Raw genomic sequence first — 23,302 nt, forward strand, 5'->3', positions numbered from 1 at the left:
GAGACGTTGAAGGGACCAACCTCTTTTTTATTCATTTGTGTATTCCTGATAGCACGGTACTTGCATGAACAACAAATATTTACTAGATTTCAGATGTATTTCCCCAGTAGAATGTAAAAAAGGGGAATGTGGGCCTTTGCTTTATAACCCTATTCAACTCGAGACAAGGGCTTTTCATGAGCCTACCTTTGTGTTCCCTTCATGTCATATTAAGAGATGACTTTTTTGAAAAGCTGTGCCTCCCACTCCCCACCAAAGCAAAGGTTAATCCAGAAGGCTTTTTTTTTTCCTTTTTGATTTAAGCCAAAAGCCATCTCTCCCTCCGCACATGCACACACCGGTTGAATTTACCGAGCCGTCTGTTTACAAGGATTTCACCTCTGACCATACAAACCATCAAACTAGGAACCATTTCTGCATGGGAAAGAGGAAAACAAATATGGTGAAACAGCCCCAGATTGAAATAAAGCAAAGTTTATTGCATGTGAAAAGGAGTCACATGGACATTAAGTATCAATGGTCAGGAACCAAGAAAATATACATTTTGCATATCTTCTGTCCTGCCCCGGAACGGCTGGCTCACTCTTCACTCTCGTGGACCACCATCTGGGAAGAAAGTAGGCACCTGGAGTTAAGTCGGGTGGCAGAGACACATTCCCACCCCACCACTTCGCCGGCTGGCATCAGAGAATTGCTTGCCTACTTCAATGGGACACAGGATATTTTTTGGACCTTGGGAAAATGCACGATTGCACACATGAAGTCACCCCATAGCCTGAGAAACTGGCCCTCCGAAAGAGCAAGCCCCGAACGCTGGACAGCCAGTGACCTACATGTCTGATGCTGTGTGTTCAGCGGACTCTGGAGGAGCCTCCTGCAGCAGCCTTTTATTACCAGCAGGGGGCGCGTGAGAGAGCTCAGTGGGACCCGCTCACTCCTTTTCAGGATGGCAGTTTGTTTTGTTGGGATACATGTGCAGAACGTGCAGGTTTGTTACATAGGTATACATGTGCCATGGTGGTTTGCTGCACCTGTCAACCCGTCATCTAGGTTTTAAGCCCTGCATGCATTAGGCATTTGTCCTAATGCTCTCCCTCCTCTTGCTGCTCCCACCCCCGACAGGCCCCCGTGTGTGATGTTCCCCTCCCTATGTCCATGTGTTCTCATTGTTCAGCTGCCAGTTATGAGTGAGAACATGTGGTGTTTGTTTTTCTGTCCTTATGATAGTTTGCTGAGAATGATGGCTTCCAGCTTGATCCATGTCCCTGCAAAGGACATTATCTCATTCTTTTTTATGGCTCCATGGTGTACATGTGCAGGATGGCGGTTTTTACTGTGACTCACAGACCTGGATTCTAGCAAGGGTCCAGTCAGCTAAGTGACTTTAAGCACTTTCCCTTCCTGAGCTTGAGACTCCCCACCTCTAAAGTAAAGGGTTCTCTGAGGTTCCTTCCAGCTCAGAAGCTTCTACAGTCCCTGGGGGGCTCCTCCCAGGTTAGCGACTCACTCTGCTGGAGGTGAAGTCTCGAGTCTTAGCGCGGAGCTTGTTGACTTGAGATTCTGCGATATCCGCACGTTCCTCGGCCTCCTCCAGCTCATGCTGAGCCTTTCGGAATTTGGTGAGATGAGCATTGGCTTGTTCATCCTAAAACCAAAGAGCCAAGGCAGGTTAGATCAGCATGCACCTCTCTCAGAACTCACCATGGGAAACAGCCCAGTCTGCGTGCAGCAGTCAGCACCTATCTCACTTACAGCCTCCTCTGCCTGCCTCTTATAGGACTTGACTTTCACTTGTAGTTTATCCACCAGATCCTGCAATCTCAGCACATTCTTCCTGTCCTCTTCACTCTAAGAATGAGAAAATGGGAATGTCACTGGAGAAGAGGCAGCAGATTTGCACATGGCATGGGCAGCTTTCTGCGCTAAAGCGTTTCTTCCCGTAGTTTGGTGGAGAATCCGGAGTGGCATTTGCACATCATAGAGGACACGATCATGACATTTACTTTCCACTTACCTGGTACGTCAGCTCCTTGACCCTCCGCTCATACTTCCTCAGGCCCTTAACAGACTCTGTGTTCTTCTTCTGCTCCCCCTCAAGCTCAAACTCCAGCTCTCGGATCTGGGGGAGAGGGTGGGGATATTAGTCAGGGGCTGGAGCATGATCGGGAGGTTAAAAAGCTTGGTGCGGGCGGGGTTCCTCCTGCACACACCCTGGTCTCCAGTTTCTGGATCTGCTTCTTCCCGCCTTTCAGGGCCAGCTGCTCAGCCTCATCTAGACGGTGCTGCAGGTCCTTCACCGTCTGTTCCAGGTTCTTCTTCATCCGCTCAAGGTGGGCGCTGGTGTCCTGTTCCTTCTTTAGTTCCTCAGCCATCATGGCAGCCTGAAAAGCACATGGGACTCGCTAGGATGCAGAGGAAGCTCCAGTGCCTTGGAACTGTCAAAACCTGGACCTCAGAGGACCAGAGACCGTGCTAAAGAAAAAGGACAGACCAGGCGTGGTGACTCATGCCTGTAATCCCAGCACTTTGGGAGGCTGAGGCGGGTGGATCACCTGAGGTCAGGAGTTCAAGACCAGCCTGCTCAACATGGTGAAACCCCATCTCTACTAAAAATACAAAAAATTAGCTAGGCATGGTGGTGGGTGCCTGTAATCCCAGTTACTCAGGAGGCTAAGGCAGGAGAGTTGCTTGAACCCAGGAAAAGGAGGTTGCAGTGAGCCGAGATCTCGCCATTGCACTCCAGCCTGGTCAATAAGAGTGAAACTCCGTCTCGGTGGTGGGTGGCGGGTGGGGGAAGAAAGAAAGAAAAAGGACAATAGGTGAGACTGTGATGAAGCACACTCTGCCACCCTGGAAGAGGGCCAGAGCTACACCCAGTAGATAAAATAACCTAAGCAATGAGGCAATGAGAACTTCAGGGACAGGCTGGGAAACAGTTTCTTCCCTTTCTTAAGCTGGCCTCCTTTGAAACCCTCCCCTGTCCCAGGGAAATTTTTTTTTTTCATTATCACCAATATATATTTTCAAAGGAGCTTGAGACTTAGTCTGATCTGATACCCAGCCTCACAGTTTTGGGAATAGTGAGATTAAGGGAAGGCCTCTGGAGAATGAAGGCTGTACAGAACAGCAAAATGGTTTCAAGGTAAAGTTCTCCCGCCGGGCAGCAGGTGGCGCCATGAGCGCTGTGGGCCGCCGGGAGAAAGCCCCGGAGACCCAGGAAGGGAGAAATGTGTGGGATATTGACACCTCAGGTTCTTGTTTTCATATTTGGAATAAGTCAGATGTTGAAGGAAAGATGTGCACACCTCTCCACAGGCAGACCTACTAGGATATAATCCCTTTCTGCCTTTTTTTCTTATGCCCTTCTTCTAAAGTGCAGGAGGGAACAGGAGAGTTTGAGCGGAGATGGGAGCGATTGGGGAGCAGAATGTGCACCAGGTGTGTCTGGAGGAGACCGCACCTGTCTAACTATGAGAGGGCTTTAATGCAATGCAATCCTGGCAGCCCGAGGGCAACGGGAAGGAGATGCCTTACGTCCGTGATGGCCTTCTTGGCCTTCTCCTCAGCGTTCCTTGCATCCCTGCTGGCATCTTCTACCTCACTCTGGAGCTGCATGAGGTCTGTCTCCAGCTTCTTCTTGGTGTGGATGAGGCTGGTGTTCTAGGGCAAGAGGAGGACTGTTACCCAGGTGCGTCTGAGGCTGGAACCTCGCCTCTCTTCCTCTCCCTCCCCTCACCTGGGTGTGCAGCAGCTGCACCCTCTCGTTGGAGTCCAGGAGCTCCTGTTCCGCCAGTTTCCGGGCCCTCTCCGTCTGCTCCAGGGTGGCCCGCAGCTCCTCCACCTCGGCCTGCAGCAGGTTGGCTCTGCGCTCTACGATCGCCAGCTGCTCCTTCAGGTCTTCCTGGCCCCGGAGGGCATCATCCAGGTGGAGCTGCGTATCCTAGCCAGAGAAAAACGAACATTCTATTTGAAGTTGAGGCATTAGGACCACGAGCCTCATCTACATCTCTAAGTTGTCGTTGCTGTTGTTGTTTTCGTTTGTGTTTTGAGACAGGGTCTTGTTCTGTCACCCAAGCTGGTGTGCAGTGGTGTGAACTCAACTTACTGTAACCTCTGCCTCCTGGGCTCAAGCAATCCTCCCATCTCAGCCTCCCAAGTAGCTGAGATCATAGGCTGTGCCACCATGCCTAGCTAATTTTTAAATTTTTTGTAGAGATGAGGTTTTGCTATATTGCCCAGGCTGGTCTCGAACTCCTGAGCCCAAGTGAGCCTCTTGCCTCAGTCTCCCAGAATGCTGGGACTACAGGCTTGCACCACTGTGCCCAGCCTACATTTCTGAGTATGTGAGGACGGGAGAGGCTTTTCCCCGAGGGGTTCTCTCAAACCTTCAGCTGTCCCTGGACACTCCTGAGGTGTTTGAGGGTCTCTGCTGCCTGGCGGTTGGCGTGGCTCAGCTGGATCTCAATTTCATTCAGGTCCCCCTCCATCTTCTTCTTGAGCCGGATGGCTTCATTCCTGCTCCGCACCTCGGCGTCCAGGGCGCTCTGCATGGTTTCCACTGTTCTCTGGTAGTTTCTCTTCAGCTGCTCGATCTCTTCATCCTTCTCGGCGATCTTTCTATCAATTTCTGATTTCACTTGTGTCAATTCAAGCTGGATTCGGAGGATCTTGGCTTCTTCATGCTCAAGAGCAGCCTTTAAGAAACAAAAACAAATCAAGTACTGTCCATGATGGTATGAAGCCAGCTCCACTACCCTGCAAGGTAACAAAGCTTCAGGGGAATAGCCCTAAATCTAATCCTACAATATTCACAACTCACTTTTTAAACGTCCCAAATTTAGCCGGGCGTGGTGGCTCATGCCTGTAATCCCAGCACTTTGGCAGGCCACGGCGGGCGGATCACGTGAGGTCAGGAGTTCGAGACCAGCCTGACCAACATAGTGAAACCCTGTCTCTATTAAAAATACAAAAATTAGCTGGGCATGGTGGTGCCTGCCTGTAATCCCAGCTACTTAGGAGACTGAGGCAGGAGAATCACTTGAACCTGGGAGGCGGAGGTTGCAGTGAGCCGAGATAGCACCATTGCACTCCAGCCGGGGCAACAAGAGCGAAACTCCATCTCAAAAAAAAAAAAAAAAAAAAAAAGTCCCAAATTTATCTTCAGTGCAGAAATAAAACCATGTTTCATTGTTTCTTGGTTTTGATTATACTATCAACCAATAATAATGTTTAAATCATATTTCTTAGGAGCGTAAAGCCCTTTGTAGATATTTTTAATTCATCTAATATTTTGTAAAATCTCGTCTTTAGGCCTATTTTAATATGACAGTCTTCTCCAATAAATTTAAGAAAATTCTCATTCAGCCTCACAGTTTTGCTGTATGACAGGAAAGGAGCAGGCATTAGGACTGTGATTTGACAAAGGCTAAAATGAACACACAGTGTGGAGTAGCTAGACTCCCCGGCCGCCGCTCACCATGACTGCGTCTGCACCTGCGCCTGCCTCCCAGCGCTCACCTCTGCTTCCTCGAGAGCCAGCTGGATATCAGCCTTTTCCAGCTCAATCTGCTTTCTTGATTTCTCCAGTTCATGGATGGTTTTACCATTTTCAGCAATTTGTTCTGTGAGATCCGCTATCTCCTCTGTAAAGAAGTAAGTTTCAATTGCATATGAGCGCTTCTGCATGTGTTTCCAGACATGCAAAGCATTGACTCGGTGCTTTTTACCTGGTTTATTATAATCCTAAGCTTTCCTGTTTCCCAGAGATAAGATATCATATAGAGAGAGGCTAAAAGTAACCCGTCAGATGGTGAACACTTTCTGTGTGTGCATTAACACACATGTATGTAGGAAACTGAATGATGAAGCCGCACACGCCAGCATGCTCTTGAGCAATACAGCATGAAAGGAGGAAGTTTCAGAGGATTTCGAGTGACTTACGCTCTAAATTCTTATTTTCCCGTTTCACAGTTTCAAGTTGATCTAAGGCTTCCTCGTAGGCATTTTTCAGTTTGAAGAGCTCAGTGCTCAAGGAGCGGGACTCCTTCAGGGATGCCTCCAGCTCTGCTTGGCTCTCCTCACACTTTGTCTTCCATTCTGCCAACACCTGGAACACCGGGACAGAAGGTCTCTCCATTTCTGACCTCTCCTCTAGGTTTCTAACTAAACACTAAATAACTAAATTAAATGCAGAGTTACAGCTACCCTTGGCATCACTTACCTGGCTCCTTGTTATTGATTATTGGGCTAATCAAGATTTTGTTCCATAAATGTACTCAAGGTAATGAGTCGGGAACAACTGCCATCTTGGAAAAGCAAATAGACCCTTCGAGAAGGAGTTAGCTGGGCATAATTGCCCTTTTCCTAACACAAAAATGGCCCCGTACTTCGGAATATTTCATTAAAGCATTGGTTTCAATCAGCTTTATCTGCCATCTTGAAAGAAGGGCTTCCAGAAAGCCTCCCAATGGGACCTCAGCTTAGACAGACCAGCAGTACAGAAAGGAAAAATGCTTAGGGCTGCACGGACATTGTAGAAACTGGTTTGTTTCCATGGACAACATTTGAAAGGGACCTCTACCCCCAGCCCATTCCCATTCTGTTTTGCAGATGAGGAAATTACAGACCGGGGAAGTTCAAGGACTTGCCCAAGGCCACACTGCTGGTGAGGGCAGAGTCAGGTCTGGGATGCATTGTCCTCCTTCCATGGCTGCTAGAAATCCCCTGCATCATGGCATTCACCCAGCACAGAGCGGACCCCACACCTTGTCAAAGTTCCTCTGCTTCTTATCCAGAGCGGCGGCCAGAGAATTGGCTCTTTCAACATCAACCATCAGATCCTCCACCTCTCCTTGCAGCCTCTGCTTGGTCTTCTCCAGTGAAGCACATTTAGCATTCACTGCCTCAACCTGTTCCTCAGAATCTTGAAGGCGCTGAGCAAGTTTTTTCCTTAAAGAATATGAAAGAGAAGCAACTGATATTTAAGTTTCCATCCACTTGAACATCACTATTCATCACGTTGGAATCACTAATCTATGTGATTCAGACACGCATGTGTTTCTATACGCCCAGGAGAATTTCCTGTCTACTTAAAATCCGGGATTAATAACTTGCCTTGTGTCTAACCAAGATCAAAGTTGTTTGTTTTAATAAAACGTGCTAACGCCAGGTCCCTCTAATGGCCCAGCACCGCATTTAAAGACACATGAGATGGGGAAACGTCTAGTAATAAAAATAAATTCATCGAATTCATTCCCAAGCAGTTCTTCTAAAAGCAAACAGAGCTACGCACTTGGCCTCCTCCAGCTCCTCTGTGCGCTGGATGGCATCCGTCTCGTATTTGGTCCTCCACTGAGCAACCTCACTGTTGGCCTTGGACAGCGCCCTCTGCAGCTCGGCTTTGCCTTCCTGCTCCTCCTCATACTGTTCCCGCAGCAGGTCGCAGTCGTGGCGGGAGGACTGCAGGGCGTGCGCCAGGGCATTCTTGGCCTGCAGAAGTTAAAAAGAGAAGAGCACCTGATATATTCAGTGCCAAGTGCATGATGCAATCCAAGTGTGTCCCTTCTGTCACCACCTACTGAATGAAGTTGCCTATTATTTTTCCTCCCGCAGGTGATATTTAAAAATCTGAGCAAAGAAGCCTCCCTTCAATGATGTACCTTGTTCTCTTCCTCCAGCTGCCTCTTGAGCTCTTCTATTTGCTGGGTGAATGCTTGCTTGCTCCTGGAAAGTTGGGATACTATGCTTTCCTTTTCTTCCAGCTGACGACTCAGCTCACCTGTGTCCAGAAGGAAACACTTTCATTTCATTCATTCACTCATTCACTCATCAAGTTTCTATTACGTGTAAGGTACTGTGCTAAGATCTGGGGAGAGAGAAAAGGATAAGGTATAGTTTCTTCTTGAGGGAGAAGGTATATCGTTCATGAAAAGGAAACTGACAGCAGAACTGATAAGATATTGTTGTAAACTACTGGAAGGTGGGACTGACGTTCTGTCAAAAAAAAAAAAAAAAATCCATTGAGAAGAACTGTAAATGTAAATATTACCAGGAGCACCTAATAACTCACATCAGACTTTCCCAGTGGCAGGTGTTTCCAGCTGTTTGTTGATTTGTTATCAATAAATATATAGAGAAATACTTAGAGCTTTATATCTATGGTTAGACTCTTGGGTGAATAGGGTAAGTTCAAGTTTATATGCTTATAAAGCGGTAAGAGAAAAACATGGAATGGGGCTTTATGATTTCAGAGGTGAATCCTCCAACATGACTGTAAAAGTGGCTACCATAGGCCGGGTGCGGTGGCTCACGCCTGTAATCCCAGCACTTTGGGAGGCCGAGGCAGGTGGATCACGAGGTCAGGAGTTCGAGACCAGCCTGGCCAACACAGTGAAACCCCATCTCTACTAAAAATATAAAAATTAGCCGTGTGTGGTGGCATGTGTCTGTAGTCCCAGCTACTCAGGAGGCTGAGGCAGGAGAGTCGCTTGAACCTGGGAGGCCGAGTTTGCAGTGAGCTGAGACCATGCCATTGCACTCCAGCCTGGGTGACAGAGTGAGACTCTGTCCCCAAAAAAAAAAAAAAAAAAAAGGGCTACCAAACTTCTTTTCTTCATTGTCTTGGCTGTGACTGCCAGCCAAGGATGGAGTCACCTGTGAGGATGCACCAGGGCTGGGTGGAGCCACATTTTCTAGGCAAAAACCCCAAACAAACTTCCCTTACTTTTTTTTTTTTGAGATGGAGTTTCACTCTTGTTGCCCAGGCAGGAGTGTAATGGTACAGTCTTGGCTCACTGCAACCTCCGCCTCCTAGGTTCAAGCGATTCTCCTGCCTCAGCCTCCCAAGTAGCTGGGATTATAGGCGCCCGCCACCACGCCTTGCTAATTTTTGTATTTTTCTTTTCTCTTTTTTTTTTTTTTTTTGAGACGGAGTCTCGCTCTGTCGCCCAGGCTGGAGTGCAGTGATGCAATCTCGGCTCACTGCAAGCTCCGCCTCCTGGGTTCATGCCATTCTCCTGCCTCAGCCTTCCAAGTAGCTGGGACTACAGGCACCCGCCACCACGCCCGGCTAATTTTTTGTATCTTTAGTAGAGACGGGGTTTCACCGTGTTAGTCAGGATGGTCTCCATCTCCTGGCCTCTTGATCCGCCTGCCTCGGCCTCCCAAAGTGCTGGGATTACAGGTGTGAGCCACTGCATCTGGCAATTTTTGTATTTTTAGTAGAGATGGGTTTTTTTTTTTTTTTTTTTTTTTTTGAGACGGAGTCTCGCTCTGTCACCCAGGCTGGAGTGCAGTGGCGCGATCTCGGCTCACTGCAAGCTCCACCTCCCGGGTTCACGCCATTCTCCCGCCTCAGCCTCCGAGTAGCTGGGACTACAGGCGCCCGCCACCACGCCCGGCTAGTTTTTTGTATTTTTAGTAGAGACGGGGTTTCACCATGTTAGCCAGGATGGTCTCGATCTCCTGACCTCGTGATCCACCCGCCTCGGCCTCCCAAAGTGCTGGGATTACAGGCTTGAGCCACCGCGCCCGGCCTAGAGATGGGGTTTAACCATGTCGGCCAGGCTGGTCTCGAACTCCTGACCTCTGGTGATCCGCCCGCCTCAGCCTCCCAAAGTGCTGGGTTGACAGGCGTGAGCCACCACACCTGGCCTCCCTTATATTTTTATTATACACCAGGACCTTTAAACAGTGGCCATGTTTCTCTCTTTATTCTCAAAAACTTGGATGCAGACAATGAATATCGGAGTTAATGTGCAGAAAGAAGTAGCAGGCCCTGGCTCTTAATTTCTAGTCTCATTTCTGCTCATCAGAGTCTGTTTGATGCAAGTTTATATTAATTTTGAAAGAGTTTGAATGAGATGATATTTTGAGCCCCTTCTCTTTCTGGTCTACTCCTCTTTCTCTCTTGTTCTTACTGAACTCTTCGTGTTCTCTCCCTTCAGGCTATTTCAAATGGCTCTTTCTGTGAGTTATTTTCAAGTTCTTCTCTCCTGAAAAGATGCTTCCCTAGAGATTCTCCCCCTAACACACCCTGCCCTTGGTTTTGGCCAGCTGCGCCCATTGGGTGCCAGGAGGTTTGGGCCCCACCGGTTTTCTGCTCACCAGCCTCGGTCTGCAAACGAGACTTCTGTGTGGTCAGCTCACTCAGGCTCCTCTGAATTTCCTCATTCTTGCCCCTGGCCTCACTTAACTGATCCTCCAGCATTCGGCAGATTTTTTCCAGATTTGCCTGAAGGATTCAGAAAGGGGAGCAAAGTCAGTTGGCAAAGTCAGCTTTGAATGACCACGGAGTCTCTCTGATGGAAAGCCTTGAGCCGCCCCACCCCCACCCCCCACAGCACCTTAGATTTCGACACACTCTCCATGCTGCTGGAGAGGTCATCAATCTCCAGCTTGAACTCGCTCTTCTCCTTCTCCAGCTTCTGCTTGACCCGCTGCAGGTTGTCAATCTGCTCCCCAAGCTCTGCCACACTGTCCGCATGCTTCTTCCTCAGCGTGGCCACCATGGCTTCGTGCTGCAGGGTGGCCTCCTCCAGGTCCCTGCGCAGCTTCAGGAACTCTGCCTCCCGCTTCTTATTGAGCTCTATCTGCGTGGAGGTGACGCCTCCCGCCTCCTCCAGCCGCTCGCTCAGCTCCTCCAGCTCGCGGGCATAGTCACTGCGCTGTTTCTCTGTCTTCGCGCGGGTCGCCCTCTCTGCCTCTATCTCCTCTTCCAGCTCCTCAATTCGAGCCTGTAGAGGGCAGCAGTTCACCCTGTGGGCAGTCGGTTCCCCACGGGGACTCTGATTGTCAAAAACAGGCTGGTTTCCCTTCCCATTAGACAAACTGAGTCTTAGACTCCCCCCCAATGAATATTGCAAATTTCCTTTCACATGAATTTTTTCTACCTGAACGTGGTAATTACTCCTGCAGTGACCAAACCTGAACATTTTCCACTCAACTAAATGTTAACTTTTAGTTGTTAACTTAAATACTTTAATTATGGATTTTGTCAGATGTTATGGGAAACGGTTCATCATGGCCAGGCCAGCCTAGCAGAAAGGGAACCATGAGGCAGGTGGCCCCACAGTCTTGCCCACTTGCTCCTAATGACTTATAGCAGACAGCACCCAGCTCACTGTAAGTGGCCTCACATGGAAGAGAGAAATGCAGAGGGCTCCTACCTGCAACTCTTTGATTTTCTTCTGAAACTGGAGGCCCAGTGTCTGCTCATCTTCCACTTTGCTTTGAAGTTGACAATATTCAAAATCTTTCCTGTGAAGAGAAATGGAGAATGCATGAAGATAAAATACACAGTAACTTGCAAAATGGAAGCCAGTGGTTGAGGGGCATACTTCTTGAGCCTTTCGTCCAGCTGTTGCTTGTCATTCTCCAGATCTAATATGGACTCCTGGGCAAGCTTCAAGTCTCCTTCTAATTTCCTTTTGTTCCTTTCCAGGTCTACGCGGAGCTTCTTTTCTTGTTCTAGGGAACTTTCCAGCTGAAAAAGTCACCATTTCCTTTTGGAACAAATGCTTTGCAAGAGGACCCTTGAGGGCTCTTCCAACCCTGGAGTTCTAGGACTCCTGATGAGTATTATTTACTTACGTCTTCCACTTGCTGTTCCAGTTTGCTCTTGGTTTTGTTCAAAGAATTGACTTTGTCTTCTTCAGCTTGGAGGTCATCCAAAGCCTGCTGGTGGGCCTCTTGGAGGGCCTTCTTCTCCCTGGTTAACTTTGCAATTGTTTCATCTAATCCGGAGAGTTCCTCAGTAAGGTTTTTAACCTAAGAAGAATCCACAAGCAATTATAAGCTTAGAGTTTAGTTTGCAATGACTATATCAAGCTAGACACACCTACAAAAAGAATACCTTGTTCTCTGTGGCATGTTTCTCCTTCTCAACCTTGGCCAGGGTCAACTCAAGGTCATCAATGTCTTTCTTGAGTTCTGAACATTCATCCTCCAGTTTCCTCTTCTTGGCTGTCAGCTCAGCATTGATCTCTTCCTCATCCTCAGCTCTCTCCGTCACCTCTTTGATCTTGGCCTCGAGCTGGAATTTGGCTTTGATCAGCTGATCGCATCTTTCCTCGGCATCCAACAAATTTTCACTTTCCTTAAAACAGAAAGAATAATAATTTCCTTTAATGATATAAGGTTTGCAACATTCCAGTATTTTCCTATATATGAAGTTCTTTATGAAACATTTCAACTAAAAAGCAAAAATCCCCACCAATAACCCAATTTTTCTAAACAAATAATCAAATCTAGAAGAGTTTAAAAAAAAAAAAAAGGTTGCTAAACACATACAGCTTGGACTTGGAGCTGCAGGTCATTCTTCTCTTGGACCAGAGTCACCAGTTTTTCCTCTAGCTCCTTCCTTTTTGCCTCCGACTTGGCGAGTTCATCCTTAGTTTTCTGGAATTCTTCCTTCATGGTGGCCATCTCTTTCTCGGTCTCCGCACTCTTGAGGAGGGGCTTAATCTTGAAGAACAGTTTCATCCAGGGCCAGTGCTTGACGTTCATGAATGAGCGAATGTTGTACTGGATACAGAAGATGGACTCCCTAAAAACAAGACATTGCTTATTTCTGAGAGAGACTCCCCTTCCCCAAAGAGCTCACGTTTGAACAGAGACCCTGCTGGACCTCCTCTGCACCATCTTCTGGAATTCCACACGCATGAGGAACCCTCTGCACACAGCCTGTGTCCGGGTGATCAGTTTGGCCAGGCGGTCATCCCGCATCTCTTCCAGGGTTCCCAGCAAGCCAGCCTTGAAGAACACCTTGTGGGGCAGAAGGTGACACGAGTCAGTTTCCTGGAGAAGCTGTGTCAAGAGGACAAACAGGCCAGCATCTGTCAGGACTGATGCATTACCTTGGTATGTCCAAATTTGTACTGAGTGTGGTCAATATCGATGGATGCCAGAAGCTTCTCACAGGCTTTCTTGCTGTCAATGAATTGTCCCTCAGGGATTGCGCTGGCATTGAGCACTCGGTATCTGCATTGTAGACACGGAAATCATCACAGACTGTTGGCAAAGACACAAACCTTGGAGAACATGCAGTTCAGGCCTCTCTTCCTATAGGCAGAAGGCCAAGGTCCCAGGAGATGAAGGAACTAGCTCGGAGTCACATTGCTCGACAGCAGTCTAGAATCTAGGTCTCTTGAGTCTTCGGCCGGAGCTTTTCCTGCCATTTTGTATATCGGATAAATTCCAGAGAAAACCACGGAAGAAACAAATATATATGACTTGGCCAAATGGTAGGTTGTTCAGTTCGCATGGAGGTCCATAACTGCTCTTTTCATACCAATCTTTCTCCCTCTCAAATTCCAGTGTTCATACATCTCATCCCCAAGCACAGAGAACATGTTTATTACAGACCTTTGTTTAAAATCCCCGTAGAGAATCCTGTTTGGGAATCCTTTCCTGCAGATGCGGATACCCTCCAGGACACCATTACACCGCAGCTGGTGCAGGACAAGGCTGTGTTCCATAGCCCCTGGGAACAGAAGCGAGATATCAGCCTGACATAGAATTTCTTAAAAACTGAGCACCACCTAGCAAGCCAGCAGGTGTCTCACCTGGAGTTTTGGTTTCATTGGGAATTATACAACGCACAAAGTGAGGGTGAGTAGTTCTTAAATTTGACATCAGCTTGTTCAGGTTTTCCTAAAAGAAGAAAAAAAAAAAAGACATTTGCCAGCCTCTGTAGGTTTTTATGAAGACAGAGATCCATCGTAATGAAAATAAGATCTATGTTTAAAATTTATCATAAATAATTCTAAAGGATAGTGAAATGATTTAACTCTGTCTTTTTTTTTTTTTTTTTTTTTTTTTTGAGATGGAGTCTCGCCCTGTTGCCCAGGCTGGTGGAGTGCAGTGGCTTGATCTTGGCGCACTGCAACCTCTACCTCTCAGATTCAAGCAATTTTCCTGCCTCAGCCTCCTCAGTTGCTGGGACTACAAGCACATGCCACCACGCCCGGCTAAGTTTTTGTATTTTTAATGAAGATGGGGGTTTCACTGTGTTAGCCAGGATGGTCTCGATCTCCTGACCTCATGATCTGCCCTCCTTGGCCTCCGAAAGTGCTGGGATTACAGGCGTGAGCCACTGCGCCCGGCCTAACTCAGTCTTTTAAAGGTCCTATGGCTGGAGGTGTAGGCTAGTAACTGATACAATTGTCTTTTGTCTCCCAGTGAGCCAGAAGCTCGCCAAGTACAAAATGCTTTCTGAAATCAACTCAGGGGATGGATCCACTGGGAGCATGAGGTCTGTTGCTGGTGTCCTTTAGGAAAATTGGAGAGTTTGTGCTGGAAACTCAGACCAGCCAACTCAGCTATCTTTCGTATAAGATAATAGTGATATTGTCATCCCACATTGGTTAGACCATATTTATTATATTTCATCGTCTGTCACTTCACCTCAGTAAGTGACAGTAATCAGATTAAGACAACACTACTACTCTCAAACAAATCAAGTTTAGAATCTCAACATTGCTCGTTTTGATATGACTTAAACCAATCAGAAGCAAATAAACTTGTATTTTTCTTACCCTGAAAAGGGCAGAGACAGTTTGGAAGGAAGAACCCTTCTTCTTGGCCACTTTCTTCTTTCCACTGTCAGCTGAAAGCAATAAAGGAGGGCACGTGTTATAGGTGCATCTAAAAGGTTTTTTGTTACTACGGAACAAATGGAGGGAGATCACATGAACACATAGCACTCCTGTTACCATCCGCTGTGGCAAACGTGGCATAGAGGTGTGCCAGGAGCCTGTTGGAGGACTTCTGGTACAGCCCGACCACGGTCTCATTCAGAGGGTCCTTGTTCTTCTCCAGCCAGCCTGAGACACTGTAGTCCACGGTGCCCGCATAGTGGATCAATGAGAAGTGGGCCTCAGCCCTGCCTTTGACCACCTTGGGCTTCTGGAAGTTGTTGGACTTTCCAAGATGCTGGTCATACAGCTTGTTCTTGAAGGAGGTGTCTGTTGCCTTGGGGAACATGCACTCCTCTTCCAGGATGGAGAAGATGCCCATAGGCTGGATTGAAGGCAAAGTGCAGAGGGGTAAATGTGAGCTGCCGTAACGAGCAGAAGAGTCTATGAGAAGTGGGGATGGAACTGGATACCTTCTCGATGAGCTCGATGCAGGCAGCCAGGTCCATCCCGAAGTCGATGAACGTCCACTCGATGCCTTCCTTCTTGTACTCCTCCTGCTCCAGCACGAACATGTGGTGGTTGAAAAACTGTTGCAGTTTCTCGTTGGTGAAGTTGATGCACAGCTGCTCCAGGCTGTTATACTAACAACAAAATATAATGTTCATGTGAAAAGTTAGACTTCTTTCAAAATCAAAGACCGTCAACATTCCTCCTCATTGCCCCAGGTTCTTGTCAAACACATTAATACTTTCAGATACAGTCACAGTCTTCAAGGCCTGCCTCATCTCCTCCTTGGAGTCTTCTGTAAACTTCCAATTAGAAGGTATTTCTCCCTCTCCTGAGTTCCCAAGGTCTGGGCATCTCTTATGTACTTTATTTTGTAGTTACTCTTCCATGTGCCATATAGACTGCTATTTCTTCTCTACTAGACTACAAGCTCATTTATTTTTTTCACCTGCATGCCCTGTACCTGGGAAACACTAAATACACACTTTGATGAGTGACTATGCACTTTTTTTTTTTTTTTTTGAGACGGAGTCTTGCTCTGTCACCAGGCTGGAGTGCAGTAGCACCATCTCGGCTCACTGCAACCTCTGCCTCCTGGGTTCAAACGATCCTCCCGCCTCAGCCTCCAGAGTAGCTGGGACTACAGGCGCGGGCCACCAAGCCCATCCAATTTTTGTATTTTTAGTAGAGACGGGGTTTCACCATGTTGGCTGGAATGGTCTTGATCTCTTGACCTCGTGACACACCCGCCTCGGCCTCCCAAAGTGCTGGGATTACAGGCATGAGCCACCACGCCTGGCTGTGGCTATGCATGTCTACCACAGAACCAGTGGTATATTTATAGAAAATAGTGCATGATTAACTTATCAAACTCTCTGTATCTCTTTTATGGCAGTCCCTAAATCAGTGATTACATTTAATTTTTTTTTCTTTTATCCATTTCAAAATGTCCTTTAAAATTCCACTTGATAGACATCTTCCCCTCCTTTAAAATAATACAAACCCAGCTGGGTGCAGTGGCTCACGCCTATAATCCCAACACTTTGGGAGGCCGAGGCGGATGGATCACTTGAGGTCACGAGTTCGAGACCAGCCTAACCAACATGGTGAAACCCCATCTCTACTAAAAATACAAAAATTAGCCAGGCATGGTGGTGCACGCCTGTAATCCCAGCTACTCAGGAGGCTGAGGCAGGAGGATCCCTTGAACTCAGGAGGCGGAGGTTGCAGTGAGCCAAGATTGCACCACTGCACTCCAGCCTGAGTGACAGGGTGAAACTCAGTCTCAAAAAACAAACAAACAAACAAAAAACCTAATACAAACCTTTCCAGTAAGTACCGCTCCTCTATTCCATCCACTCTCCATCTAGTTTCTTACAGGAAACCACAAGACAGCCACCTTGTTCTCTTCCCTTTAGGATCATGAAACCAATTTCCCTCACATGAAGCCATATGAAAATATGAATGTAACTAACACAAACCTCAAAGATTTCAAAGCCTGCAATGTCCAAAACGCCAATGAAGTGTTGTCTTGGAAGCTTCGTATCCAGTTGCTGGTTAATGCGAGTGACCATCCACAAGAACAACTTTTCATAAACTGATTTCGAAAGAGCATTAACAGCATGGTGAACCTGTCAGGGGAAAGACCAGCTAATGGGTATGAAGGCAGTGGCTAGCAGGGTCCTGCCCCCTTCCCCGGCCTCGAAACAGTTACCTGATCCACAGTTTGACCTTTGGTAACGTACTCATTCCCAACTTTCACTCTAGGAAAGCACAAAGCTTTCAGGAGGTCCGAAGAGTTCAGGCCCATCAGATAGGCTGTTTTGTCAGCCACTGGCAAGAAAACAAGGACAATACTTAGAAAAGCAGAGGAGCTGCTTTGAAAATCATCCAGAAGTTTCAAAGGTTGGCTGAGTTCATCTTGGTACATTTTGTGCATTGCCTGTGGCTAAACTGCATATACGTGGCCAATGGAAGCTAAGTCACTCAGAGAATGTGATGGACTTTATGAAAAGGCAGGGCTGGGTTTCAGAAAGCCCTGGTCATCCCTCACTGCATCTGAAACAAGACTATTCGAGTGATTCAGCAAAAGCGAGTGGCAACAACAGCAATGGGCATCTGAGGCCCAGAAAGGGTCATTCACTTCTCCGGATGGAAGGATTAATCACTTTCAATTGTTTTTGTTTCTGTTTTTGAGACAGTCTCACTGTGTCGCCCAGGCTGGAGTGCAGTGGAGTGATCTCAGCGCACTGCAACCTCTGCCTCCTGGGTTCAAGAAACTCTCGTGCCAGCCGGGCACGGTGGCTCACGCCCGTAATCCCAGCATTTTAGGAGGCCAAGGCAGGCGAATCATTTGAGGTCAGGAGTTTGAGACTAGCCTGGCCAACATGGTGAAACCCTGTCTCTACTAAAAATGCAAAGAAGGTAGCCAGGCACGTTGGTGTGTACCTATGATCCCAGCTACTCAGAAGGCTGAGGCAGAAGAATCACTTGAACTCGGGTGGAGAGGCTGCAGTGAGCCGAGATCGCGCCACTGCACTTTAGCCTGGGCGACAGAGCAAAACTCTGTCTGACTCTTGTGCCTCAGCCTCCTGAGTAGCTGGTACAGGTGTGCTCCACCATGCTCAGCTTATTTCTTTTCTTTTCTTTTTGAGATCAAGTCTCACTCTGTTGCCCAGGCTGGAGTGCAGTGGTGCGATCTCGGCTCACTGCAAGTTCCACCTCCCAGGTTCACGCCATTCTCCTTCCTCAGCCTCCCGAGTAGCTGGGACTACAGGCGCCCGCCACCATGCCCGGCTACTTTTTTTGTGTTTTTAGTGAGACGGGGTTTCACCGTGTTAGCCAGGATGGTCTCGATCTACTGACCTCATGATCCACCGGCCTCGGCCTCCCAAAGTGCTTGGATTACAGGCATGAGCCACCACGCCCGGCCTAATTTTCTTTTAGTAGAGATGGGGTTTCACCATGTTGGCCATGCTGGTCTCCAACTCCCGACCTCCCAACCCAGGTGATCTGGCCCCCTCAGCCTTCCAAAGTGCTGGGATTGCAGGTGTGAGCCACCGTGCCTGACTGGATTAATTGCTTGCAAAAGCAGCACCAAGTGACCTCAGCGGATCAGCCACCCACTCTGGTTTGTGGCCTGTCACACTGATTTTGTACCTTCTGTGCCGTCCGGTTCAGCCTGCTCCTCTCGCTGCTTCTGCTTGAACTTCATGTTCCCATAGTGCATCACGGCTCCCGTCAGCTTGTAGAGCCCAGATTTCTCTTCCGGGGTGAAACCCAGGATGTCAATGGCGCTCTGGCATGGAAAGGGCAGCACGTCAGCCGGTTGGCCCTGGTGATGGAGGGGGAACACCCACCCCTTCTGTTGGTTCCACTTACATCTGTAGCCAGCAGCTCCTCCGCATCGTCTATGCTGGCCACGAGGATCTCCCCCTGGCTGATGAACGGGTAGTCGTAAGGGTTGGTCGTAATAAGCAGCAGCTCTGAAATGACGAATCGTTCCAGGAGGTCATGCGGATGCAAAGAAAAAACCTACCCAGTGGGTGTTTTGAGCTCCTGCACCCTGGGCTGGAACTTTTACCGCTGGATCCCAAATTAAACTTAACATTAAAAATCTTTTTTTTTTTTGAGACAGAGTCTCGCTCTGTCGCCAGGCTGGAGTGCAGTTGTATGATCTCAGCTCACTGCAAGCTCCGCCTCCCAGGTTCACGCCATTCTCCTGCCTCAGCCTCCTGAGTAGCTGGGACTACAGGCGCCCGCCCACCATGCCCGGCTAATTTTTTTGCATTTTTTTAGTAGAGACGGGGTTTCACCGTGTTAGCCAGGATGGTCTTGATCCCCTGACCTCGTGGTCCGCCCGCCTTGGCCTCCCAAAGTGCTGAGATTACAGGCGTGAGCCACCGCACCCGGTTAACATTAAAAATCTTTTAGGCAGCTCCACAATAGGCAGGCTGTCATGGAAAATATAGTCCAGGGAAGACTTTTCAGTCTCCCACACAATGGAGAGGAAGGACCCTAGGGAGAACCTTTAAATTCCCTTGCCTTGCACACTAATGGTGCATATCAGTGTCGGCTGGGAGAAGTTAATAGGGAAAACTGGCTGAGTGGGGGTCAGGACAAGAGCCCACCCAGGTCATTTGGTATAATCATAGCCTTTTCTAAAAATCTGTTGAAATGCTGCAGCCTGTTTCCAAGCTGGAGACCAGAAGGCTGAGCAAACACAGCCAAAGAGCAAAGAAAGCAGTGTGCACGGAGACCACTGTGAAGGGTGGACAAGGGAAGTGCGTAGTACCTCCATGGGCTTCCTTATTGTGCTTCGGTGGCGCATTTGGCCATAGATTGTTTCTGTACCAGAACACAAGGGGGCGCCAAAGGACAGTTAGATGTTCAGTTGCTCAGAAGGTTTTTTTATAAACCAGAGCTAGTCAGGAGGGGTCTGTTCTTGTTACCCTCTGTTTGATTAGGTTTTTCAAATTGGCATGTGACTGCCCAGATAGTCACATCCCATTTCTAAAATAAACTTTTCCTGGCCAGGTGCAGTGGCTCACACCTCTAATCCCAGCACTTTGGGAGACCAAGTCGGGCAAGTTGCTTGAGCCCAGGAGTTCAAGACCAGCCTGGGCAACACGGTGAAACCTCATCTCTACAAAAATTACAAAAAGTAGCCGGGTGTGGGGGCATGTGCCTGTAATCCCAGTCACTCGGGAGGCTGCGGCTGGAGGACTGCTTGAACCCGGCAAGGTCAAGGTTGCAAGTGAGCTGTGAACATGCCACTGCATTCTAGCCTGGGCAACAGAGGGAGACCCATCTCAAAATAAATAAATAAAATAAACTTTCCCTGTTGACTGTAGAGTAACCATACGTAGATACAACTCTCCTCAGTCTAGTGATCACAGTCAAACTGCCTAAAACACCAGCCCCACTGGTGACTTCCTCACCTATGAGTTCAGGCTTCTTATTAGAAAGTATCTGGTAGAAGATGTGGTAGCTTCTTTCAGCCTTCAGCTGGAAAGTGACTCTTGATTTTTCCAGCAGATCTGGAACACAAACACAGGACTCTCTTTCAAACTGTTCCCAGTTACTCTGAGACGCCATTGAATCCCCATGGATCTACTTACAAGTTTCAATATCTGCAGAGGCCAGCTTCCCAGTGGTTCCAAAATGGATTCGGATGAACTTGCCCTATATGGGGCGAGATTCAAGAGGAGACCAGATTCCACCGTGGCCCAATAGTTCCTATTCATCTCATGGGTAATGTGAATAAGAGCCTATTTCCCCTAACATTTCTGTTTTGTTTTGTTGTTATGTCTTTGAGATGGAGTCTCACTCTGTTGCCAGACTGGAGTGCAGTGGCATCATCTCAGCTTACTGCAACCTCTGCCTTTCGGGTTCCAGCGATTCACCTGCCTCAGCCTCCCGAGTAGCTGGGACTACAGGCACGTGCCACCACACCTGACTAATTTTTGGATTTGTAGTAGAGACGGGGTTTCACCATGTTGGCCAGGATGGTCTCGATCTCTTGACCTCGTGATCTGCCCGCCTCGGCCTCCCAAAGTGCTGGGATTACAGGCGTGAGCCACCGTACCCGGCCCCACCTACAGTTTGAAATTAGATATGTCCTTCCTCTTCTCCCTTCTTCTCTGTCCAGTTTGGGGTTTCTCCTTATTTCTTTTTACTTATCTCTTTTATTCTATGCTCCTCCCCCACCTCAACATATCTAGTCAACAAAGTAACTAGAGTGATTGTTTCAAGGTGTAAATCAAACCATATCACTCCCTGGCTTATAGAATCCCTCAGTAGCTTCCTCTTACACTTAGAAAGGAATTCAAGCTCCTCCTCATGGCCTATGGCTCCCAAATGACCAGTTCTCTCTCTCTCTTCCACCTCATCTCATGGAACTGGCCCCCCTGCCCTCCTCCCTACAACCACACAGACCCTCTGTAGGTGCCCTGACTGCACCAGGCCCTTCCCCATGTCAGGGACTGCCCTTGCCCTTCCTTCGTCCCCGCTCCTTCCTGTCATTTTAAGTTGGGCTCCTTCTCATGCTGTAACCCTCAGCTCCTGTGCCAGCCCTGCAGAGAGGCCTTCCCTGCCCACTCTGCCTAAAGCAAGCCTGGCCCCCAGTTCCTCTCTCACACACGCTGTTCATTGAACTTAGCCTGAATTTATCTTTATCTGAAATGGTCCCATCGGGTTGTTTTGTTTTTCATCATCTGTCACCTCTGGTCTCTACACTCTTTGAGGACAGGGCTCTTGCCTATTTTGTGAGACACAAAGCAAATTCCATCTTAACCAAACTCAGACTCACAAAACGGGAAGAGTTGTCATTCCTCACGGTCTTGGCGTTCCCGAAGGCCTCCAGCAGGGGGTTGGCACTGATGATTTGATCTTCCAGAGTCCCCTAATGCAAGAAATTGAGGGAAGAAGAGGAAACTTTTTTTTTTTTTTTAAGACGGAGTTTCGCTCTTGTTGCCCAGGCTACAGTGCCATGGCACGATGTTGGCTCACCGCAACCTCTGCCTCCCGGGTTCAAGCAATTTTCCTGCCTCAGCCTCCCAAGTAGCTGGGACTCCAGGCATGCGCCACCACGCCCGGCTAATTTTGTACTTTGGGGTTTCTCCATGTTGGTCAGGCTGGTCTCAAACTCCTGACCTCAGGTGATCTGCCTGCCTCGGCCTCGCAAAGTGCTGGGATTACAGGTGTAAGCCACCATGCCCGGCCTGAGGAAACAGTTTTTATTTTTTTATGTATTTATTTATTTATTTATTTTCTGAGACAGAGTTTCGCTCTTGTTGCCCAGGCTGGAGTGCAATGGTACGATCTTGGCTCACTGCAACCTCCGCCTCCCGGGTTCAAGTGATTCTCCTGCCTCAGCCTCCCGAGTAGCTGGGATTACAGGCATGTGCTACTATGACCAGCTAATTTTGTACTTTTAGTAGAGACGGGGTTTCTCCATGTTGGTCAGGCTGGTCTCGAACTCTCGACCTCAGGTGATCCGCCTGCCTCGGCCTCCCAAAGTGCTGGGATTACAGGCATGAGCCACCGAGCCCGACCTGAGGTAACATGTTTTTAAGCCACAAAATGACAGTAAAAAATGCTCACCCGCTCTGCCACTCTGGCTTGCCCTGATAAATCCCCACCCTCCTTGACTTTTCCAATCCGAGGACCAACCAAATCAGCAGTACGTCTTACTCAAAACACTTTTGCCATTTTGTTATATTTGGCGCTACAGTTGGGGGTCTCTTGACTGAACATTCCTTTAACACTTCAATCCCTTGATTCTCCAGCCAGTTGTCCCTATTCACTTCATGCTGCTGTAATACATTTGTTTCAAAAGGCCAGGATAGACTGTGAGTCACTCACATTGGTATATGTGTTTCTGCCATAAAAGAACAAGCTCTCTGAGCTGTCTGCAGATTGACCTTTAAAGTTTAGCCCTAGAGCCTTGTCTTCTAAGAAATCCCGGGATCTAGTCCTACAAGATCAACTCCACACTGTGTTGTCTAAGCTGACTGGCTGTCCTTCAAGATAGTAAATCCTAGCCTGCTCTCCATTCCCCGAAGAGCGGGGAATGTGAGGGCATTTGGCGCCCCTCATTCTGAGGTTAAGACCACGGTTAAAAGTGGAAGCAAAGCAAGCCCTGCTCTCCCATCCATACCTTCATTTTGGAGTCCTTCTTCTTGGCCAGGTCCCCAGTAGCTGCAATTGTTGCAAAGTACTGGATGACCCGCTTGGTGTTCACGGTCTTTCCTGCCCCGGATTCTCCGCTGTGCAGAGTGATCAAAAGAGAGAGAAAGATACAAGTTTGTTAGTATAAACAGGCTTTCCAGGATGTCGTACTGAGGCCTGGGCATGGTCTGAGCCACCTCTGACACACACCCACCACACTAATATGACAGACCACTTGAGAAGGCAGAGGCCCAGGACATAGGTGCCACAGCCACTTGCTCAGTTGACCCAAGTATGGGTAATTCCATTTTTCTGAGGCCTTATGCAGACCTTCCTGCCCATCCCCAAATCCATCTTTTCATTTTTCTTTCTTTTTTTTTTTTTTTTTATTTTGAGATGGAGTCTCGCTCTGTCACCCAGGCTGGAGTGCAGTGGCACAATCTCGGCTCACTGCAAGCTTCAGCTCCCGGGTTCATGCCATTCTCCTG

The 23,302-nt window shown here is 48.2% G+C and overlaps 1 protein-coding gene across 1 annotated transcript in view; it reads right to left on the reverse strand.

Annotated features, from left to right (window-relative positions):
* Window positions 1-452: 452 nt before the first annotated feature.
* The window catches only part of MYH3 (myosin heavy chain 3), a 29,823-nt gene continuing 6,973 nt past the window's right edge, over window positions 453-23,302 (reverse strand). The window contains exons 7-41 of the mRNA XM_025362350.1: window positions 22,804-22,912; window positions 21,454-21,546; window positions 20,264-20,327; window positions 20,084-20,182; window positions 18,525-18,628; window positions 18,303-18,441; window positions 16,858-16,976; window positions 16,625-16,774; window positions 15,107-15,277; window positions 14,712-15,018; window positions 14,535-14,605; window positions 13,563-13,650; window positions 13,363-13,480; window positions 12,855-12,978; window positions 12,626-12,762; window positions 12,289-12,544; window positions 11,852-12,094; window positions 11,590-11,766; window positions 11,337-11,482; window positions 11,166-11,256; window positions 10,344-10,733; window positions 10,105-10,231; window positions 7,659-7,777; window positions 7,292-7,488; window positions 6,765-6,948; window positions 5,941-6,106; window positions 5,518-5,642; window positions 4,386-4,694; window positions 3,737-3,940; window positions 3,535-3,660; window positions 2,211-2,381; window positions 2,015-2,119; window positions 1,753-1,848; window positions 1,508-1,645; window positions 453-606 (exon numbers count right to left, since the gene is read on the reverse strand). Of these exons, the coding sequence (XP_025218135.1) occupies window positions 580-606; window positions 1,508-1,645; window positions 1,753-1,848; window positions 2,015-2,119; window positions 2,211-2,381; window positions 3,535-3,660; window positions 3,737-3,940; window positions 4,386-4,694; window positions 5,518-5,642; window positions 5,941-6,106; window positions 6,765-6,948; window positions 7,292-7,488; window positions 7,659-7,777; window positions 10,105-10,231; window positions 10,344-10,733; window positions 11,166-11,256; window positions 11,337-11,482; window positions 11,590-11,766; window positions 11,852-12,094; window positions 12,289-12,544; window positions 12,626-12,762; window positions 12,855-12,978; window positions 13,363-13,480; window positions 13,563-13,650; window positions 14,535-14,605; window positions 14,712-15,018; window positions 15,107-15,277; window positions 16,625-16,774; window positions 16,858-16,976; window positions 18,303-18,441; window positions 18,525-18,628; window positions 20,084-20,182; window positions 20,264-20,327; window positions 21,454-21,546; window positions 22,804-22,912 (5,290 nt within the window). The 3' untranslated portion in view covers window positions 453-579. The remainder of the gene's footprint in view (window positions 607-1,507; window positions 1,646-1,752; window positions 1,849-2,014; window positions 2,120-2,210; window positions 2,382-3,534; window positions 3,661-3,736; window positions 3,941-4,385; window positions 4,695-5,517; window positions 5,643-5,940; window positions 6,107-6,764; window positions 6,949-7,291; window positions 7,489-7,658; window positions 7,778-10,104; window positions 10,232-10,343; window positions 10,734-11,165; window positions 11,257-11,336; window positions 11,483-11,589; window positions 11,767-11,851; window positions 12,095-12,288; window positions 12,545-12,625; window positions 12,763-12,854; window positions 12,979-13,362; window positions 13,481-13,562; window positions 13,651-14,534; window positions 14,606-14,711; window positions 15,019-15,106; window positions 15,278-16,624; window positions 16,775-16,857; window positions 16,977-18,302; window positions 18,442-18,524; window positions 18,629-20,083; window positions 20,183-20,263; window positions 20,328-21,453; window positions 21,547-22,803; window positions 22,913-23,302) is intronic.

Source organism: Theropithecus gelada, chromosome 16, assembly GCF_003255815.1.
Source record: "Theropithecus gelada isolate Dixy chromosome 16, Tgel_1.0, whole genome shotgun sequence".
Classification (NCBI taxonomy): Eukaryota; Metazoa; Chordata; class Mammalia; order Primates; family Cercopithecidae; genus Theropithecus; species Theropithecus gelada.